This window comes from Phyllobates terribilis, unplaced genomic scaffold (genome assembly GCF_046119375.1).
Source record: "Phyllobates terribilis strain yellow unplaced genomic scaffold, ASM4611937v1 Scaffold_2__4_contigs__length_985480577, whole genome shotgun sequence".
In the NCBI taxonomy this organism is placed as follows: domain Eukaryota; kingdom Metazoa; phylum Chordata; class Amphibia; order Anura; family Dendrobatidae; genus Phyllobates; species Phyllobates terribilis.
In genome coordinates, this window is record NW_027362762.1 from 464,923,851 (window position 1) to 464,944,953 (window position 21,103).

General features: G+C 40.3%; 1 protein-coding gene across 6 annotated transcripts in view; it reads left to right on the forward strand.

Moving 5' to 3' along the window:
- The window catches only part of COL16A1 (collagen type XVI alpha 1 chain), a 210,262-nt gene that overhangs the window by 13,699 nt on the left and 175,460 nt on the right, over positions 1 to 21,103 (forward strand). For all 6 annotated transcript variants that reach the window (XM_073665715.1, XM_073665716.1, XM_073665719.1 and 3 more), the window contains exons 4-8: positions 15,367 to 15,484; positions 16,896 to 17,019; positions 17,599 to 17,874; positions 17,967 to 18,047; positions 20,167 to 20,310. In XM_073665715.1, coding sequence (XP_073521816.1) covers positions 15,367 to 15,484; positions 16,896 to 17,019; positions 17,599 to 17,874; positions 17,967 to 18,047; positions 20,167 to 20,310 — 743 coding nt within the window. The remainder of the gene's footprint in view (positions 1 to 15,366; positions 15,485 to 16,895; positions 17,020 to 17,598; positions 17,875 to 17,966; positions 18,048 to 20,166; positions 20,311 to 21,103) is intronic.

Below are 21,103 nucleotides of genomic sequence, written 5' to 3' on the forward strand. Positions count from 1 at the left end.
TATATCCAGACCCCCCTTCCTCTTGGCGCCAAATGCCTTCCTGTTTTGGTTCACTGGCCTTTTATACAGGGGAACTTCATCATCAAAGTCACCTGACCCGCTGTTCCATCCAAACTTGTCTCTCCTGAAATTCTCACTCTTTTGGTTTGTTCCGCAGTTCTCACGCGGCGAGCAGTGGCGTCAGTGAGGTGACCGGAGTTCATCGGCTATGAATTCCATTCACCTTACTGATGTCAGCGCTCGGCACTGAAGCTGCTTTCTCACGCTCAGCTCAGTGTCTCCTGGATGCCGGGCTGAGTGGTGGCATTTTATGTCACTACTCAGCAATGCATCCAGATATACCCGAGTTGGGCTCGTCGCGGGACATATGGATTATCGGTGGACAGGTGAGGATTTCTTTGCTTTTTATTTCGATATTAATAAATGGGTAAAAGAAAGGCGTTTTGTTGTTCAAATAAAGGACTTTGCTCTGTGTGTGTGTTTTTTACTTAAATTGGCGGGGTTAGTAATGGAGGTGGCTTACAGATGTCTCTCTATTACTAACCCCTGGCCTTGATGTCAGCTGACTTTATAAAGCTGACATTAACCCCAATATTGTTACCCCACTTGCCACTGCACCAAGGCAAGTGGGACGAGGCGAGACTAAGAGCCAGAATTGACACATCTAATGAATGCGCTGGGCGGCTGAGGGCTGATGTTCTTAGTGTGGGAGGTGGCCAATATCCATGGCCTTTTAGTAGGCTATTAATATCAGTCCGCAGCTGTCTGCCTAGCCTTTCCTGGTTATTAAAAATAGGGGGACCTCACGTAATTTTTTTGGGGGGTCACCCCTTGTTAGTAACCAGTAAATGCTAAGTAGACAGCTGTGAGCTGATATTAATAGCCTGGGAAGCTCCATATTTATTACCCCCTTCCCAGACTATAAACATCAGCCCTCAGCTGTTGGCTTTCCCTCAGCTGGTTAAGAATAATATGGGGAACACCATGCCATTTTTTCTTTTATTCTATCTATATATCTATTCTATTCTAAGACGGTTCACACTATGAATTTACTGTAGTCGGCTGATGAAATGTCGGGTTTCCTATGAGATGGGTGCGTAAAAATCACAAGGCACACGCGTGGTCCATGTGCCGTGTAATTTTTTCTCGCACCCATTAACTTTCATTGGTGAGTCATTGCCGTTTTACGAGGCCATACGCAGCATGCTGCAAATTTTTTCTCACCCCAATTCCAGGTGAGGAAAAACTAGAGATGAACATTGCCCAATTGACTAACATTGTAGCTAGTGCAATTCGAGGTTTACTCACATTGCACTCGCTGAGTTTAAACGCAGCTGTGAGCGAACCCTTCTAATCACACACAGCTCTGCAGTGATATCAGGAGATCAGAGAGCGGCCATCACACATCACACTGATAACTCCCCTTCATGTAAAATAAGCTATGAAGGAGTTATCTTCCGGGCAGCATCCGCCCTATAGCCTGGAAGAGGTCATTTATATAAAGTGATAAAAGATGATTTATCCATAACAAGGCGTCTAATATGAGGCATCACTTTTTTCAACAGTCTATAACCTCTATGCCCATTTTGGTAGTTTAGATTCCCTTTGTATAGGAGAGAACAGGAGACTGCACTTTCCTATACAGAGGGCCACTGCCAAGAAATATATACCATGACCTTTACATTTCTTTACAATGCGTCCCTCTGGCAGTCGGCATCCATTCTAATTGTAGCCACTGTCAGTCGCATAACTTCTGAATGTACCGTATGTGCCCAACTGTGGGCTCAAATGCAATCTGGACCTAGTTTCCTCTTTGTTCCAATAGAATCCTTGTAATCCAGTTCAGTGAACCTACTTAAGAATAATTCTCATAATCTTGGGTGCATATAAAGAGACATGGCCAAGATGCAGCAAGCCACAAGTGGATAAAAGAAAGTGGAAATATTTTCTTCCATATACCCACAAGGCTAAAATCAAAAAGCGTTTTTAATACAAAAAACACATGACACGGTTGTGGTCCGGCCTCAGACATACAGTTTACCTAGTGCAGTATAATGCTACATACACACCCTGCAGTGGTAATTTATTAGAGTAGTCAAATTTTGCATTGAAATAAATGGGATCATTCACACAGCGTGGATAAACAAATGCAGGATTTTCATGATATGAATTTGCAATATATATAATATTTGGTCATGGCTTTGCTGCAGTCTTGTTGTGACAGCACAGTGGTTCAAATCCCACCAAGGACAATATCTGCAAGGAGTTTGTATGTTACCCCGTGTTTGCGTGGGTTTCCTCCGGGTTCTCCGGTTTCCTCCCACACTCCAAAGACATACTGATAGGAACACACAATCTAGATTCCCTATGAAGGCAATGATGATAACATCTGTAAATTGAGTAAAATAAATAAATACCCTGGATGTGTTCAGACAGACTTTTTGAGAAGGATTTTGAAGCGGATCTGCTCCAAAATCCTCAATAAAAAGCACTTCAAATAGGCCATCAATAGACTTTCTATTCATTTCAATGGTATATCCATTTTGCTGATAACCTAACAGCAGAAAAGAAAAAGTGACATGCCAGTTCTTTGGGGTTAGAATTAAAAAAAACCTCCCCACTCCTCCAAAAAATAAGATTTTTCTACCTTCAAAAGTTTTGGAGAACATACTTTACGGGTATGCCATGGAATTTTTTTTTTAATTTCTTATGGGCGATTTTATCATTTTTTTCAAATCCTTCAGATTAAGTTCCCACAATGAGTTTTTCACGCTATGTATTTTCGCTACACCAAAAAGCAGTGTCTTAGAGTTCCTGGAAAGAGGATTGGATTTTTAAAAAAGTCTCATGTTTACTGCGGCGCGTGTTTGAATTCCGCAACATGACAATTTCCTTTGTGGGTGCACTGAGTTTTATGTACGGATTATTTCCATAGGATTGCATTAGATGCGAAAATCCACAAGTAAAAATGCATATGGGGTTTTAGTGTATTTTCGCTGCAGAAATGCACTAAAAATACATGTAATCGATATGTGACTGTATCAATAAACAGACGTGTTCGTTTTTGATTGAAGTCATGGATCATACAAGTCTATGGGTTTGTCAATATCAAGGACAGCACATGGATGGTATGTTTGTATGAAACTTAAAGGCTTAGGCTACAAAGGTGAGTTTTTGATGTTGCAATTTTTTTCCTGCATTTCTGCACTTTTTATGTAAATTAGGTTACTTGCGTTATTTTTCATTGCCTTTTAGAGTGCGTTTTTTTTTCATTGTATTTTGTAATGTGATTTTATCATGTTTTTGATGCTGTGGTTTTTTTTTCTCTTTTTGGTCATATATATTATAAATAAAGCTGCTTTGTTTTTGATACTTCTTGGTATTTGGATTTGACAAAACCTTATTGATATATTCATCTGCATCTAATGCAAGTTTATGTGGAAAATCTGCACAGAAAACTCAGCGCACTCGTAAGTAAAGAGTTCTTCAAGCATTCTTTTGAAGATTTTTTTTCCTAAAGAATGTTTTTGCAGTGTTTTGATTGGACAGCGTCAAGTTTGGAGACTTTTCAATCAGGAAATGCTTAAAAGAAGTGACCTATACCCTCTTTTCTTCCACGCAGCGTTTTTCAAAACCTGAAGGAAAACGCTCAAAAGATTAAACACGTGCAAGTCATTTTACAATAGAAATGGATAAGAAAGCATTTTTTAGCTGTTTTTTCAGGTGTCTTTTGGGGCGGATGCACTCCAAAACATTTTTCCAAAAACGCCATGTGAACATACCCTACCACAGATCAAATTTTCTATAGACACAATATTACTAATATTTTTAGAATGATTTCTTGATATATCCATATAAAATATGGTGTTTTTTCTTTTATTCCACCTATGTATGAACTCAGCTTTCATGTGTCCTTTTATACCAAACCAAATTACTACTAGCAAAAGGGATACAAAAATGCCTCAATGAAATGTAGCCCAACCCTTAATGAATACGTCTCTAATTACTTTGTTATTTTATCCTTGGTTTACCTCAGGATTATGTTAACTACTTCACTACAACATAGATCACCCTCCTTTATTATAATCACCACATTCAAAAAGCCATACATGTTTATTTTTTCGCCAATGTAACTGTATGAGGATTTATTTGGGGGGAATTTTTTCAATTGTATTGCTTTGAGCCACCATTGTTTTTCGGCATTTTAGGCTATGGCTACACAGTGGGCTAAATTTTCCTAGATGTCGCTGCTACACCACAACACAATACAAATTAATGGGGTCGCATTGCGACCCAGAGGGTACTGCAGCCATCACAAGCAAGTCGCAAAAAGTCCAACCATGTCAGATTATTGGCAACTTGAATATTGCGCTCACAGAACCATCAGAGCGGACCCCATTCACTTGTAGTGTATTGCAATGTAGAAGCGACACTTAGCGAACTTTGGCCACGAGACTTCTGCAGCAAATAAAGCAGCCAAGTTACATGTCATGTGCGACTTGCATTGAAGTCTATGGCACGTGTGTCGTGTGTGACTTGCGACTAGCGACAGGAAATCCAAGACATTTGGAAGCATTTGCACATAAACACGAAAAAAAAAAAATTACACAGTCGCAATATGTCTATATATTATCTATCTATTGCCTATCTATTTATCTACATCTTTGCACACGTTTAACACATAAAAATCTGAAAATTTCTATTCTGCGTTCTATTCCGGCACACGCATACACTCGGATGGCACATGCGTAATTTTTTTAAGCAGATGTCTGAAGGGGGCCTTGTGCTGCGTGAAATTACTTGTAGTGTGTTTTTAATCCGCAACATGTCAATTCCTCTTGGCCCATGTGCACACGTTCAGTATTTGGTCAGTATTTTACCTCAGTATTTGTAAGCCAAAACCAGGAGTGGGTAATAAATACAGAAGTGGTGACTTGTTTCTATTATACTTTTCCTCTGATTGTTCCTCTCCTGGTTTTGGCTTACAAATACTGAGGTAAAATACTGACCAAATACTGAAAGTGTGAACATGGCCTAAGGACAAATGCTGAGGTAAAAAACTCACCAAATACTGAACATGTGCACGTGGTATGTTCACACTGAGATTTTTTTTTAGTTTTGAGAGCAGAGACTCTCCAATCAAAACTTGTGGCTTTTTTAATTCTTTGCGTTTTTGGAGAGTTCCAAAAATTCATGTAAAATACTAAGTGTAAACATACCCTCAATAAGACAATAATTTAGGATTCAGCAATGTTTAGCTCATTTGATGTTCACATCATGGATATATTCACCTGACAGATATAAGTTGAAATTCCTGTTAATAAAAATCTTTTCCACATATCTAAACAAGGTTGTTTGTGCAGCACATGCAAGGATTCGTGTTAACCTCATTCAGATGAGCGCAGAAATTTCTGCAACAAATGAGCAGTGTGTGAACATAGCCTTATAGTTCTGCACGGAACAACTTTTTTAGCTGTTTTTCGTTTCCTTTTCTCTAAAATTATATTTATTCAATGCTCTGTATAGGTTTGGGTCTTTTCTTATAGCATTTGAGCATTGCATACGGTGTGCGCATTTGAACAGTATCGACAAATGTCTATAACTTTATGAATATACTGTTGAAGAAGCCTGTCATTGACTCTCTTCTTTTGTGGGATCTTTTCGTGTACCCCACTACACTTTCAATACAGAAAAAAACAGTACAGTATATTGCTATTTATTTATACATCAAAGGTATGATAAATGGACACTTTTAGGCTATGTGCCCACGTTGCATTTATGAAGCAGAAAATTTCTGCTTCATTTCTGCAAGTCCTCTCCCGGAAAAATGCATGCGGAATTCCGCACGCGTTTATCGCGCATTTTTCGCGCGTTTATCACGCGTTTTCCACATGCGGAATTGCCTTGCGTTTTTTATGCATTGGACAAAGGCAATTCTGCTTGCGGAAACGCAAAATTAATTGACATGCTGCGGATTTTTGAACGCAGCATAAACGCTGCGGAAAAATCCGTAGCATGTGCATAGAACTTGCGGAATCCCATTGGGGACCATGGGGTGCGGGTTACCAAGCGTTTTACAAGCGATTCCACTGCGGAAATTCCGCATCAAAAACGCTTGAAAAACGCTACGTGGGCACACAGCCTTAGACTGGCATTCAGTCCATATAAACTCATTATAATGTCACAGTATAACTCTGTATACTTTTTTTCCTACCTAAACACATACTGCTAACAGAGCCCAGCACTATAGTGTCCGCATTAGGATTTTTCTATCAGAGTCAAATATAATATAATAATGTCAATTTCAATTATTCCCCCAGACACCTAAAGGCCCTGATAAACATTAGACTAAATTCAGTCAAGCCCACTGATATCAGCGGGATCAGCTGATAGTCTAATGTGTATGGGGTCTTTCCAATTCCCCCACCCCACAGCGACTGATCCTTTTGTTAAGCCTGGAGATGTGCCATTACTGGATGATTTTGGCACTGGCTCGCTCATAAAGAACACAGAAGCGTTCATCTAAGCTGAGCGTTCCTATGTATAAGGGAGTAGGGAAAAATAGCTGTCTGCCAAAAAATCATTCGACCAACAGCTACTGTATGTACTAATGTGTTTTGGGGCCTTTAGGCCACATTCACATGTTCAGTATTTGGTCAGTATTTTACCTCAGTATTTGTAAACTAAAACCATGAGAGGAACAATCAGAGGAAAAGTATAATAGAAACACGTCACCACTTCGGTATTTATCACCCACTCCTGGTTCTGGCTTACAAATACTGAGGTAAAAATCTAAGGAAATACTCAAGGTGTGAACGTGGTCTTATGCTGACAGCTGATGCAGACTTCTGACTCAGAGATCATCATGGTATAATTATGCTATAACTTAGCAAATTTCGGTTATGGCAATCTTCACGTGTGCCACCAGGATGTGACCAATTACCACCCATCATACAGTCCGGCGTGGTTTTCTAATAACTGCAACTAAAAGCACATTCATGTCAATAGCCACGGAGTGAACTACCATTTTGCTGCATGACCACATGGCTATTAACAAAGTGCTTTTTGGATGCTGGTATTTGGAAACCACGTCAACAGGGAAATTGGCTGTGATGTGTAGCCTGTGTGTTGCCATTTAAACTAATCAAATAATAATCATTTGCTATTAGAGGCAGATGGAACTAGGAAATATTAACACATTACATAATTCTAAATTATTTTGGGTGAAGAAGAAAACAATCCAGAAGATGTACTGCTGCAAATACCATTACATATAATACTTGATGTATAAAAGAAACCTGTCAGGTGATTCATGCTGCCCAACCACGGACAGTGTAAATCAGAGCCTGGCTGCCTAAGCATTTCAGATTTAGAATTTAAGACTGTAAGAATTATAGTTAGAATATCCAGCTGGGCACTATAGCTGGAGATGGGACTAGTCCGGCACCGCCCACAGCTTTTCCCAGTGCTGCTAAAAAATGATTGACAGGTCTCTTCCTACAGTATGTACACATGAGGAAGAGACCTGTCATTCAGCTTATGTGGCACTGGGAAGAGAGGACCAAGGGTGGCGTCGGACTAATCTCGTCTTCGGTGGGATCTATCTAATATCTAACTATAGTTTTTCAGAAAACTGGAACAAATTGTGCAGCCAGCCTCTGATTCATGCTGCCCGCAGACTTATTTTTAACTCCGCTAAACAATCGCTAGTGAGCTTTGAAGGAAAAATACTGGCAAAACGTCATTTGAGTGTTCCCATTGACTTATATTGCAAAATATAGAGTGGAAAAAAGGTAAAGAATGGCCTGCTCATTCCTTTTAACTGATTGGCATCTTTAGAAACCCGAAGTACTTAAATGACGCTCAGAAAACTAAACATATGCACAGCAAGTCATTTTTACATAAAATGCATATGTTCCGGCACATTTGGGCTTAGACCCACCTTGAAAAAACTTTGTATGCACATACCCTAAAGAAAGAGAGTTTGTTGAAGCAGTTAACACGAAAAACTCCATCATTGTTGACCTCTGGGAAAAACCTCAATGTGAACATATCCTATGATTCACACTTGTTCTGATGTATGAAAAAAAAAAGCCACGCTGGACAGGATCAGGACAATTTTTCAGCCTTGGAATATAAAGAAGGTTTCAATTCACTGAGTGCAGAGAAAATTATTGGAAACTGAAACACAAACTATATGACAAAGTTGGAGAAAGTCAATTATTCAAAGAAAGGGATATTTTTAGAAACAAAAGCATTAAGCGCATTTGAACCCTGTCAGATATTAGGAACATGTAAGGCCCCTTTCACACGGTGAGTATTTGGTCAGTATTTTACATGAGTATTTGTAAGCCAAAACCAGGAGTGGGTGATAAATACAGAAGTGGTGATGTGTTTCCATTATACTTTTCCTCTGATTGTTCCTCTACTGGTTTTTGCTTACAAATACTGATGTAAAATACTGACCAAACACTGAACATGTGAACGTGGCCCAACAGGTTAATTCTGTGAACTATGAACTGACAATAGAGGATTGGTTAAACTCTAGCTGTAGTTTGATGCATTATTTTAGGTGTAAGCCGAAGACACACTATATGTATACTATTGATATCTAAATTATTCAACCCCCACTTGCAAATTAGGTAAATTAGTAATATTTACAAACTTTCTGTTTCTGCAGTCTCATAATTATTTGTACCTTTCATGACAAGCATCATCAGTACTTAGTTGAGCATCTTTGGCTGTTACGACCTGCTGCAATCGTGATTCTAAGGCCACAGCCTCACTATCAGTATTTGGTCAGTGTTCGGTCAGTATTTTTTCTCAGGAGTGGGAGACAAAACCAGGAGTGGGTGATAAATGCAGAATTGGTGACTTGTTTATATTATACCTTTTCTCTGATTGTTCCTCACCTGGTTTTCGCTCCCACTCATGAGAAAAAATACTGTCTGAATACTGACCAAATACTGATAGTGGGGCTGTGGCCTTAGCCAGACACCAACTTCTGGCAATGTACTTGTGGTATTTTAGCCCATTCCTCATGGCTTGTGGTCCTTAATAAAGCATCAAGCGAAACATGCATTAGGGAGCAACATATATATACCTGTGGGGGCTTGTATTCTACTTTATTACACTTGTACGACCAGCTACATTTTTGCATTTCTAATATTACTTTGTTGAATATTATTTCACTATTCTCATACTCAACATGATCGTGTAATTTTTGTTGCACACTTTGCTGCAGGACATAGGTCTTTTTTTGGGATTTGTGATATTAGTACCTCTGTGTAGTGTTTTATTTTTTCTCTCTGTATCTTCCCTGTTTTTTTTTATTTACATAGTTACATAGTTTATAAGGCCGAAAAAAGACAAGCGTCCATCCAGTTCAGCCTATTTCTTGTGCACTGCAGCTATTCCGCAGCTCTGATCCAGGGGAAGGCAAAAAAGAACCCATGCGGTATAGGCCAATTTACATCATTGAGGAAAAATTCACTTCCCGACACCAATCTGGCAGTCAGATTAAATCCCTGGATTAATTAACTATCACTAAGCATAAGATGTAATTTTATTGTTCTCAAGAAAGGCGTCCAGGCCTCTCTTGAACTCATTAAGTGAGTTGGACATCACCACTTCCTCTCCCAGAGAGTTCCAGAGTCTCACGGCTCTGACCGTAAAGAATCCCCTTCTATGCTGGTGCAGGAACCTCCTTTCCTCCAGACGCATAGTGTGCCCCCTCGTCTTTGTCACCATCGTTGGTATAAACAGGTCATGGGAGAGATCTCTGTACTGCCCCCTGATGTATTTATACATGTTTATGAGGTCTCCCCTAAGCCTTCTCTTTTCCAACGTAAATAGGCCTAATTTTGACAACCTCTCTGGGTATTCTAGTCCCTCCATTCCCTTTATTACCTTAGTCGCCCTCCTTTGTACCCTCTCTAGCTCCAATATGTCTTTCCTGAGCACCGGAGCCCAGAACTGTGCACAATATTCTAAGGGCGGCCTTACCAGCACTTTATACAGAGGAAGAATAATGTTCTCATCATATGCCCCTATTCCTCTTCTGATGCATGCCATGACTCTATTTGCCTTCGCAGCTGCTGCCTGACACTGGGCACTCCAATTTAATTTGCTATTAACCAAGACGCCCAGGTCCTTCTCCATGTCAGATTTCCCCAACGGTTTCCCATTTAATATGTATGGGTGACTGCTGTTTTTCTTTCCCATGTGCATGACCTTACATTTATCGGCATTGAACCCCATTTGCCATTTTTAGGCCCAACTCCCCAATTTATCTAAATCCTCCTGTAGCTGTGCCCTATCCTCATCTGTATTAACTACTTTACAAAGTTTAGTATCATCTGCAAATATTGCTATTTTACTATGCAACCCTTCCACTAGATCATTAATAAATATATTAAATAATATAGGGCCCAAGACAGACCCTTGAGGCACCCCGCTAGTAACCCTGACACACCCTGAGCTTACTCCATTGATAACCACCCTCTGCTTTCTATCACTCAGCCAGCTATTTACCCACTTGCACACATTATCCCCCAGACCAAGCATTCTCATTTTATATACCAACCATTTGTGTGGCACGGTATCAAACGCTTTGGAGAAGTCAAGGTATACAACATCCACTGACTCTCCCCGGTCCAGCTGTGAGCTCACCTCCTCGTAGAAGGCGATCAGGTTTGTTTGGCAGGAGCGATCCCTCATGAATCCATGTTGATATGGAGTTAGACAGTTATTATCATTAAGATATTCTACAATAGCATCTCTAAGAAATCCTTCAAACAATTTACCCACAACAGACGTTAAGCTGACTGGTCTATAGTTCCCAGGGTCACTTTTAGACCCCTTTTTGAATATTGATACCACATTTGCTTGGCGCCAGTCTAGTGGGACAGTCCCTGTCCATAAAGAGTGCTTGAATATAAGATACAGCGGTCTGTCTATCACGTTACTTAATTCTTTTAGTACCCGGGGGTGTATGCCATCTGGGCCTGGTGACTTGTCTATTTTGATATTATTTAGGCGTTTCTGAACTTCCTCCTGGGTTAGGTGGGTGATAGTTAGCGGATGGTTTACTTTATCACTCTGCATTTCCTCCGATAAATTGTTTTCTTTTGTGAAAACAGTGGAGAAGAAGCTATTGAGTAGGTTTGCTTTACCCTCATCGCCCTCTATGATTTTACCCAGGTTATTTTTCAATGGGCCAACTCCATCAGTTTTAATCCTTTTACTGTTTATATAGTTAAAGAACAGTTTGGGATTCGTTTTACTTTCCTTGGCAATTAGTCTCTCTGTCTCCTCTTTTGCTATTCATATTTGTTTCTTACAGATTTTGTTTTTTTCCCTATAAGATATTAGCGCTTCCTCGCTGCCTTCTTGTTTAAGTTTACCGAAAGCCCTTTTTAAAGACATTTAAATGTAAAGACATTAAAGACATTTAAATGTCTGAGTAAAGTGATAATACTTATAAAAATAGAGTGTGACATATGTGATATTCATTCTAGGTATGTGGCCGGGTTAGTTGTTTAGTTGCTGGTATCTTGGTGGATTTATAATATTCTTGGGTTGTTAAGAGAGTGATTCACAAAGTTAGGGGATCATTACCTTGCAGAAACAAGGAAAAGGTTCCAAAAGATAGCAAAGCCATTGAATGTTCCTAGAGATACAGTTGAATATAGAGGAAATCTGGCTACACTGTATATGATGCATCTGTGATTCATGAGCTTCAAAAACCTCTCCAGAATAACATCCCAGTGTTAATAATATACTGTAGGACTTACATAGAACTGATACAATGCAGTAATTTTAATAATAAGCTGGAACCTTTGAAGTAAGCGATTTTTTATGTCTGTTAATAAATCAGTGGCCTCAAGCGACATGATTTATTATCATGACTAAAGTCATTATAATTCAGAATATAATGGATACCATTTCTGTAATTATTACTGTCAGCAGCTGTGTGACTGGGACACAAAGCATCTGAGCTCATGCACACATTATTGCCCCAATTGAATGGCTTGAAAGGTGTAACACAATGTGACTATGATACATTGCAGAATCACAATAGGAATAACCATAAATAACAGCAATTTCCATTACTACAGCAGTTTGGTGTGGTATAGTCTTGTAATGAAGATTCAGCAACTGAAATAACTTAATTTCATAAAATTTTACATTTTTGTTTGAAAATAGAATTATTTATCAATAGTAGTTTATACATAATGCAACATGCCTGCCAGCTGAGTACAGATTTTCTCTTGTACTAGTAGTGATTCTGATGATAAGACTATATTATGGATGCTAAATACTTTTCAAACTCAATTCCGGGTCCACTGTGTTGTATAGCTCTGTACCTGTAGACCTTTGTCAGTATAGAGACTGGTATAAACCCATACTGTGCAGTTGTGTGCCTCTGATATTATACAAAAAGAATTGAAGGATAGCTGCATCCATTCATAGCATTTCTTTTTTTTTTTTTTTACCTTTGTGCAACATTTTGGCTGACACTAAATCTAATATCTTTGCCACCAATTTTATTCAGACAAACATGAGAATTATGATTATGAAGTATAATTGCATAAGGTATTCTCGACATAGAGCAGTAGTTCTGCTCCTATGGTGAAAATACAAAATATGGACTGTTATACCACAGAACAAGATTAATGCACATGGCATTACATTTCTTAACTACTTTCCCCTTTCCATATATCTAATTTTCCTTCTTATGCCATATTCGCACATCTGTGTGTCAGGTTCTGAGCATGGACTGAGATTCACCAGCCACTGTTCTCCTAATGTGAACATGATGACCTCATTGAAATATGTAGGGTCGTCAAGTTCGGGTCAGGAGACCCGTGAACAGTATGTGTATCACGGAATCTGACACATGGATGTGTGAATGCCGTCTTATTTACATTGCTTGCTCATTCTTTCTAATAACCCTTTTCTGTATGATAAACTTTTTTCTAAGCAAATTAGTTCACACAGTAAATTAGTTCACCCAGGTTTGGAGTTGACTGGTTAGTTAACGAGTCTATCATTGGCTTATAAGGTAGCTTCTTAAACTGTTCCAAAATTATTTACAAATCTGATTTTCATCCTTAGAGCACCTTCTATATTTTGTGGTATTTTATTACACAAAACATTAGTGGATTTGTTATTTTATTTGTTTCTCAGAAATTAGCCCATTAAAGTGTAAGAGTCAGTTAAAATCCTTAATGAGAATTATTGAATGTTTATTAAATTAGATCTAATATTCACTTACAGTCAAATACAAAATTGCTCAGCAGCCAAAATGCTAAAATATTTTACATTGTAAAAATATCCTCTAATTAAATATTCTTTAAAGGGTTATTCCCATCTTGTAAAGTGATGCCATATTGCTTTATTATGCTATCATTTTCTGATCGCTGGTGTCTTGACTTTTCAGAGCCCTACCAAACCTGAGAAAGAGGAAAAGTGTTGTAGCCACCTTCATGACACAGTGATTTCTTCCTCTGTATGAAACGGCAGTGTGGCTCTTTTCAAGAGATTGAGGCAGGAGAAACTGAGAAGGGGTCGCAGCACTAAGCCAAAACTGTGACCACTTCATTCCCAGGATTGGTGGGGGCCCCAGAGCTCGGACCCGTACCAAAGATAAAGTGATGACATATCTTAGCAATAAGTCATCATCACAACCCCTTTCTACTTGTCTACATGTTTCTAATAATAGGGATTGGTTTATTGCATTGGAAGATCAATATGGCTTCACTGCCTAGCAGGACTACTGTTATTGTGTAATGTGATCCTGGGGGACACAATCACAGAAAGTAGATAGCAGTAGAAAACACAAATGAAATGACAGTGACAGTGCAGGAAAGTCTTACGGTGGCAGCCTCTTGATAATGGTATAAGCTTAATAGTTACAGAGCAGAGAGCACAAGAGTCTATAAACATGGTGGTTACAGTACTAGGAGGCATAGAGCTTGGTGGTTCATAGAAAGAAAAGGAAAAGTCTATTTCACTGTTACAGAACAAACAACATCAAACTACTATGGCACACTTTGCACCTAGCATATTCTACATATGCAAGTTATGGTTCCAGAGATACAATTTCTTACTGTACAGATGTATATTTTAATCACTTATATAGTGCCATTAACTCCACAGTCATTGCCATCATCACTGTCCCCACTGTCCCTATAAGTATGCCTTTCAAGTGTGGGAGGAAACCAGAGATCCCAGATGAAACCCACACAAACACATTGAGAACATTCAAACTCCTTGCATATGTTGTCCTTGGTGGGATTTGAACCCAGGCCCCAAGAGCTGCAAGGCTGCAGTGCTAACCACTAAACTACCATGTTTTCCAATGTTCTTTGGTGGGCCACAGTCTTCTTGCTGCTGTATCAAGCATTAGAAGATTCTAAATTCAGACCAATGCTTTCTTATTGTCTCAGACTATGGGCAGAGCTTATCACTGCTAGCCACAGTGCCTATAACTGACTCATGCCATAGCACCACTCATTATCAAGGCCACAGCTCCTCTCTTAGTATCTTAGGCCACATTCCAATAGGCCACATTTACTGTTGCTATCTCAGGCCACCGTCTCAACAATGAAGCTAAGGATATATCTTGGTTGTGGTGATGCTTCTAGGTGCAACTCTTTTACAATCAGATGTCAAGATGTCATCCTGTGATGGTCAAAGTATTACAGTCTATCTGTCTGCTCATAGTTGAAATTCTATGACTTCAATAGGGGACACTATCCTCGACAGGTGAACACATATTGTCAAAAAGGACAGAGCAGGCTATACTACAAATTCTAATTACCCTGGATCAGTCAGCCAGTCTAAATAATTCTCAAATGTCATTATTGCCTTTTAATGCTTTGTCTAGTCAACTAATCAGTGCTGAGGGGTACATAGAAAGCCATTGCGAGCACCAGGTCTTGCTTGTGTGGTCTACATTTTGCAGTTGCTTTCCCTTGTCACATTAAGCTATTTTTTGATTGGTTCAGTAAATAATTAGAGCTGAGATGGAAAAGCTTTCCGTGCGGTTTGTTTTTGCTTTTTGTCTCTGTATAAAATGCGCCAGGATCTTCTCTTGTAACTTTGATAAATAGGAGTAATATTGTTAGGGGAGTGCATCGTTGTCCTGACATGTATAGCCTGCAGAGAGACATTAATTCATGTTTGTAGCGTAACCAGACACATGCTGATTGTGAGTCTCCTAGTGGTAAATGAGACTTATATAACACAAAAACGACACCAAGACATAATTGCTTTCAAATTTAAGGAAACTGTTAACTAATCAAGACAAACACTACCATATTACAATGTACAAAATAATCTTTTTAACTTCTTACTCAGGGTTCAATTTGATCAGGAGATTTTCTCTCCAGAAAATGAGTTCTATAAAGAAGATTCGAAACCCCAAAGGACCCCTAATCATGCGCATTGGAGGGGCTCGTCTTGTGGAACAGACAGCGTGAGTCCAACATATGGATAGATGTAATATTTTACTGTATTATGCCTAGACTGTGGGTTTTAGAAGTCACAGTCAATGTAAATTAAACTGCTGTCCAAAACTGCTTGAGATAGTCTCAATCAAATGCCACCTCTATTACCCCTGTGTGATATAGCAACTGTTGCAATTGGTAGTCTTAAAGTGTACCCCCTGAAGGCAGGTATTCGAGCGCTCGCAAAACCCTACCTAATCCTGGAAAGTGAGCCTTGGGCGCAGTATCAGGCTGGGCACCTCTCCAACTCATTACGCAACAGAGAAGAACTGCAAGCTTTTATTATTTTCTTAATCTTGGCAGTTTTCCCAGATGGCTTTGGATGGATGAATCAGGGATCGGAGGAGCCTAGACTCATAAAAGTACTGTTTTCTAGTGAAAGTAAATATACAAATAGTTTTTTATGAGATCATCATGAAAATTGTATAGAATATTATCATTTCACTGAACGTCTTATATGATCATAACCTATAATATGCACTTATATTGTACTTGAATTCTTTTGACTGACATGCAAAAAAGAGCATTGCCACTAACGTCACAAATTCATTTTAATGTTTTTTCATTTTTGAGCTGCTAAAAGAGAGGCTATGCAAAGATAATTGAACTATCTGCTGGTAATAGCCCTCACAGAACATAATTTAGCTTGCGTCATATAGATGACTATATGTTTCTGGGGTTAATCCAGGCTACAATATGGTTCTCCCATAGAGCAAAATAATGGCATTTCAGTATGTACTTGTGCTTACTTACCTCAAATCCACAATGTCTAGGGTCCTTTCTAAAGAGACCTTCTTCTTATTATAATCAGGAGCTACTGTCACACACGATCAACCCTTTCATTGCCAGGAATGGCTGCTATAAATTAGAGAATTCCCCAAAGGCAGGCAGCTTTGTCAGAGCCAAATTCTCTCAACATCATAATGAGATTGCAAGCGTAATTAGCTATTCTGTAAGCTGTAATTAAACCACCATCCTTGGCTATCCTTTTCAATAAAACGCCAGCATTGTGCAAACTGTCTGCACACTTCTTATTTTATTTCTTACGTGTTTAGTTGGAGACGTTTTGATCTCTTAATAGATATTTTGCGGCCACAAATTCTTAACAGATCACACATTTAATAAAGTGTGGATTTCATCTTCAGCACATTGAGAAGCGTTCATGGTCCACATTTCACTTGGCTCCTTATTTGTGTCTGGAGTGTGAAGAAGTTACCTAATCTGCCACACATTTAATTATATTTCATTCAGTTATTTTGAGAATCAAGTCTACATCAAGTGTATACGTGGTAAAGTGTTGACTTGGTGCACAGATTTGTTACATCCAGGGATCAACCTTAGAATTAACAGTAACATGGTATCTTATATGTGTCCTCACAGACAGGTGTTTCCACATGGACTACCTCAAGATTTCACAATAGTAACGACTTTAATGATAAAGAAGCCAACAACTGAGGAAGACTGGTACTTATTTCAAATCAGTGACACACTGGGATACCCACAGGTACCTTCCATCTTGTCTATGATGTACTACCACTGCATATCTACAAGAAACACTTATTTGAAAGATAGTCATTCATTTTCACTGTAATTAACATAAGACTGTCTTATTTGTGTTACCAAATTTATGCTTATTTTTCCTGTGAATTATCTATTCTCAAACAGTAATTGTAGAGGCACTGGCAATTTTAGAAATCATTAACATATTGGTTTCAGATGCTCGTAATGTGCCTTCATTTTATTGCCTGTTATAAAGAGGATATCCCACCAACATTTATCACTTATCCACAGAATGGGGATAAATGTATGATTGGTGGAACACCCACTAATTATGAAAATAGGGTCTTGTGTCCCTTGCATCAACAGAACATAATGGAGCCATAATTTGGTGGGACCCTAAAATTCAGCTGCATTATAGCCACCTACAACAAAGCCTAATAAGTAATGTGCTGAGCAGCTAGAAACCATTGTTGCTAAATCCGTTCACCTTTTTACAGATCATTGATTTAATTTTTTCTTACCATATGTGATTTTACTGTTGGCAGTGACATTCACCAGGTCTATTCATGTGAATCTTCTGTAGCTTTCTTTAGGTGTCAATGGCAAGGACAGAAATCTCGAATTTCGTGCCAGCGGTCGTGATGCAGAATATGTAGGTTGCACATTCACCGGACATGGAGTGTATTCTTTGTTTGACAACCAATGGCACAAGATTGTATTGCGAGTTCGTGAGAGAGTGGTATCCATTCATATTGACTGCAGCTTTATATCAAGTAAACCTATTGAGCCTAGGAAACCCATCAACAACCAAGGTCACACATTTATTGGGCTGGATATGGTGAAAGGAGAACCAGTAAATGTAAGCTTTACTTCAGAAGTAGATTTGTTTTATATAAGTATTGTAATTGTGTATGTTTTTATAGTGTTTCTTTTTTCCTATTTTTCATGTAGTTTGATATCCAGAAATTTCTTATATATTGTGATCCCCAAATGGCAATGCAAGAAGGATGCTGTGAGATCCTTCCAGCGGGTGTAAGTAGGAATTGTGCTATTTACTATGTAGCGATATAACACAATGTTACTGTGAGAGATTAAATATTTCATGATTTCATGACGGATTAAGTGGACATACACAAGATATTATATATGTACTTGGGCTATAATACACTGGGCCAACATACTAAAAAGGAGTTGCAGATGTGAACCATACTATAGGACTCCTAGGTCACTTCATGTATTATCATGTGGCTCACACCACAGCAAGATGGATCACATCTGCATAGTATGTTGCTCACATTCTAATCGAATAATAATGTAGCACCCCGAGGGCTCGGCTGCTACAGGGGTATTGCACCTCGAACCAGAGGTGTGGTATTCCACTCCCGGGTAAGGATGGAGTGTGGACTAGAACTCAGTTAGCTGCATGCACCACATACATCCCATTTCCGGGGGACAGATCAACGGTACTCTCACCAGATAGATGTGCAGGTACGACAGCGTCTGTCCCTGGCTGGAGTGGGAGGGGGGGAGGAATATCCCAGTGGTGCAGGAGCAGAGAGGGGAGGGACTCTGGGCATAGGAAGGAGCCCATTGGTGGCTAGTCACCTGGGCTCGGGTGTCAGAGGGAGTATAAAAGGTGGGCACCATCTTAGGAGTTGAGTTCAGTCAGACAGAAGAAGAGGAGAAGAGTAGTGACAGGGAGCAGCAGCCCTGTCTGGGTGCTGCTCCTGAAGGGAGCAAGAGAGAGAAAGACAAGAGGAAAGGAACAAGGAACAAGGAAGGAATGGAACCTGGAGAAAGGCCCAGAGACATGAAGGAAGAGGGAACCCGAACACGCTAGGAGTCAGCGGGTGAAGGGTTGGCAGATCAGGGTACCGGATCCCGAACTGGTGGAGGCCACTTATCCTCAGCCAGGAACCGGAGGTCGTGGCCACGTCTTGGCGCGACCACTCACTACACTCACCACGAAGGCACGCCACATAGGGTCAGGGAAACCGGAGATAGGTTTCGCCACCAGAAGGCCCGAGGAAGCTGGACATGGGTGGGTCCCTAGTGGGGACGGCCAGAGAAAGGAACGGAGAAAGGAGTTCAAGGTCACACTCTGGAACTGCCTGGGGGTTGGTCGAGCCCCGTACCTGGTGGACGCAGCACGGCTCGGGTCGTCATCACCTGCAGGACTGACACTGATAACATCTGTGAGTAAAGCATTGAAAACTGCAATCAGTCTCTGTGTTCCATCGCACTACCAGCACTAAAGGTACCGGGACGCCCTTTCTATCACTCCCTTCACCCGCACCAGCTGCCCTGAGGCCATACCTCTCCCGTTGGGGGTTATACCACCATTGCTGCACACATACCACCGGCCTCAGCGGACTGTTCTGCAGCGGCGGCCTTGCGACCGCAAATCAACGGGTGGCGTAGTCGACACTTAAACAACATCTACAAAGACTGCCACACACTTAGTTTGACCACCCTGGGCACGGACCGGGTCACCGCCACGAGACTACTACCCCCATCTGATCCGGCTCCGGGTAAGCCCCCGTGCGCGCGATGCCGCACGACACAGCAGGCCCAGGGGCGCGTCAATAACTCATTGACAAACCCGCATCTCCTGAGTCTTTCTTGTTATATGTGCCAACTGAGAGTATCAGTGTCCTCTCCGAACCAAGATGTTGGCACAAAACTTATGTGGATGTTACATTAATTGGCTAATGTAATGTCTGATACCACCTTCAACCACAATAATTCAATCAAATCTGGTGAAATTATTAGATTTTTCTTGAAGAGTCAGGAATAATTTTAAAGTTAATTGAGATCTGTGGATCTTTTCAACATTTGTTAAGCAATAGAGATGAGCGAAATGATTAGAATGACCCTTGTTCAGCTGCCACATCAGTATGTCATGTCTGCTGGACAGGAGGCCTACAAATCACCTCCCACCTATTAGCATCCCACTGCTTTTCTGATTTGTACAATGCCATTGTTGCAGTGTGATGCATGCATGATGTCACGCCAGGCCTACTAATAAGAAGAAGTACTGGGGGTGCCGGCAGATTGGATGTTGGACTGACGAGGCCACTAGTAAGCAATGTATATTTGGTTACCCATATTAATACATTTTGCTTTCTCTCTTTTACCAAATATAATACAGTGCAACATAGAAGCCTCAAAGACAAGACGCAATGTAGAGGGTGTTGAGAATGTACAGAATAGCAACTTGATTGAAATACCTGCAAAATCCAAGCAACAAAGTTACACAAGATGCTTCTGTCTGGAGGACTCATTGAGCAAAACGGTAAGAAAAAGGATCAGATTTTGAACACCTCAAAATGAGGACCATGAATATACAGTATTGAATTTGAATTGTTCAATACTGAATGGTACCATGTTATTACCAGATTAGCAGATATTCCCAATTACTGGCCTGTCCTAGAAATGTATATAGAACTAACTTGAAAATGTAGACAATTTTTAGGAAAATATCTCAATATAAAGTATTAAAACAAAATCTACTAAATAAGGCTGCTTTCACGTGTCAGATTTTTTTTGTATGTGTTCTAGTTTTGCATTTCATGGACAGAATACATACCCATTATAGTCTATGGTACTGCTCACAGGTCTTTTCTTTTTCTTTTTTTTTTTGCGGAATGAGTGTCAGACAAAAAAAAGAAACAAAGGCATGTGTGACGCCTCTACTCGTAAAGCCCGTGTTTTACCCTGGGTGTTGGGGGACTCGGTGTCGGGCCCTGTGATGGAAAGGTGGGATGCAGCCGTGGCCCGGGCCCGACCCGTGCTCAGGGCTGTCACATTAAAAAGATGGTATGGGCTTGTCCGGGTTGAGTGGCTGATTAACGACTACGCCACCTGTGGTGCCTGGTCAAGGGCCACCAGGGCCGCTACAGTCCGCTGAGGCCCGGTGTTATGGCAGCCAAAGTTATTACTACTCCTCACAGGCGGAGCGTGGCCTCAGGGCAGAGAGACAGGAGGATGGGGGTAGCAGTAGAGGGAGACGGGCGCCGCGTCTCGCGGTGTGGCGCAGAATAAACAGTAAGGAGGCCATAGGGGTGAACTTCCAAGGCTTTACTCAC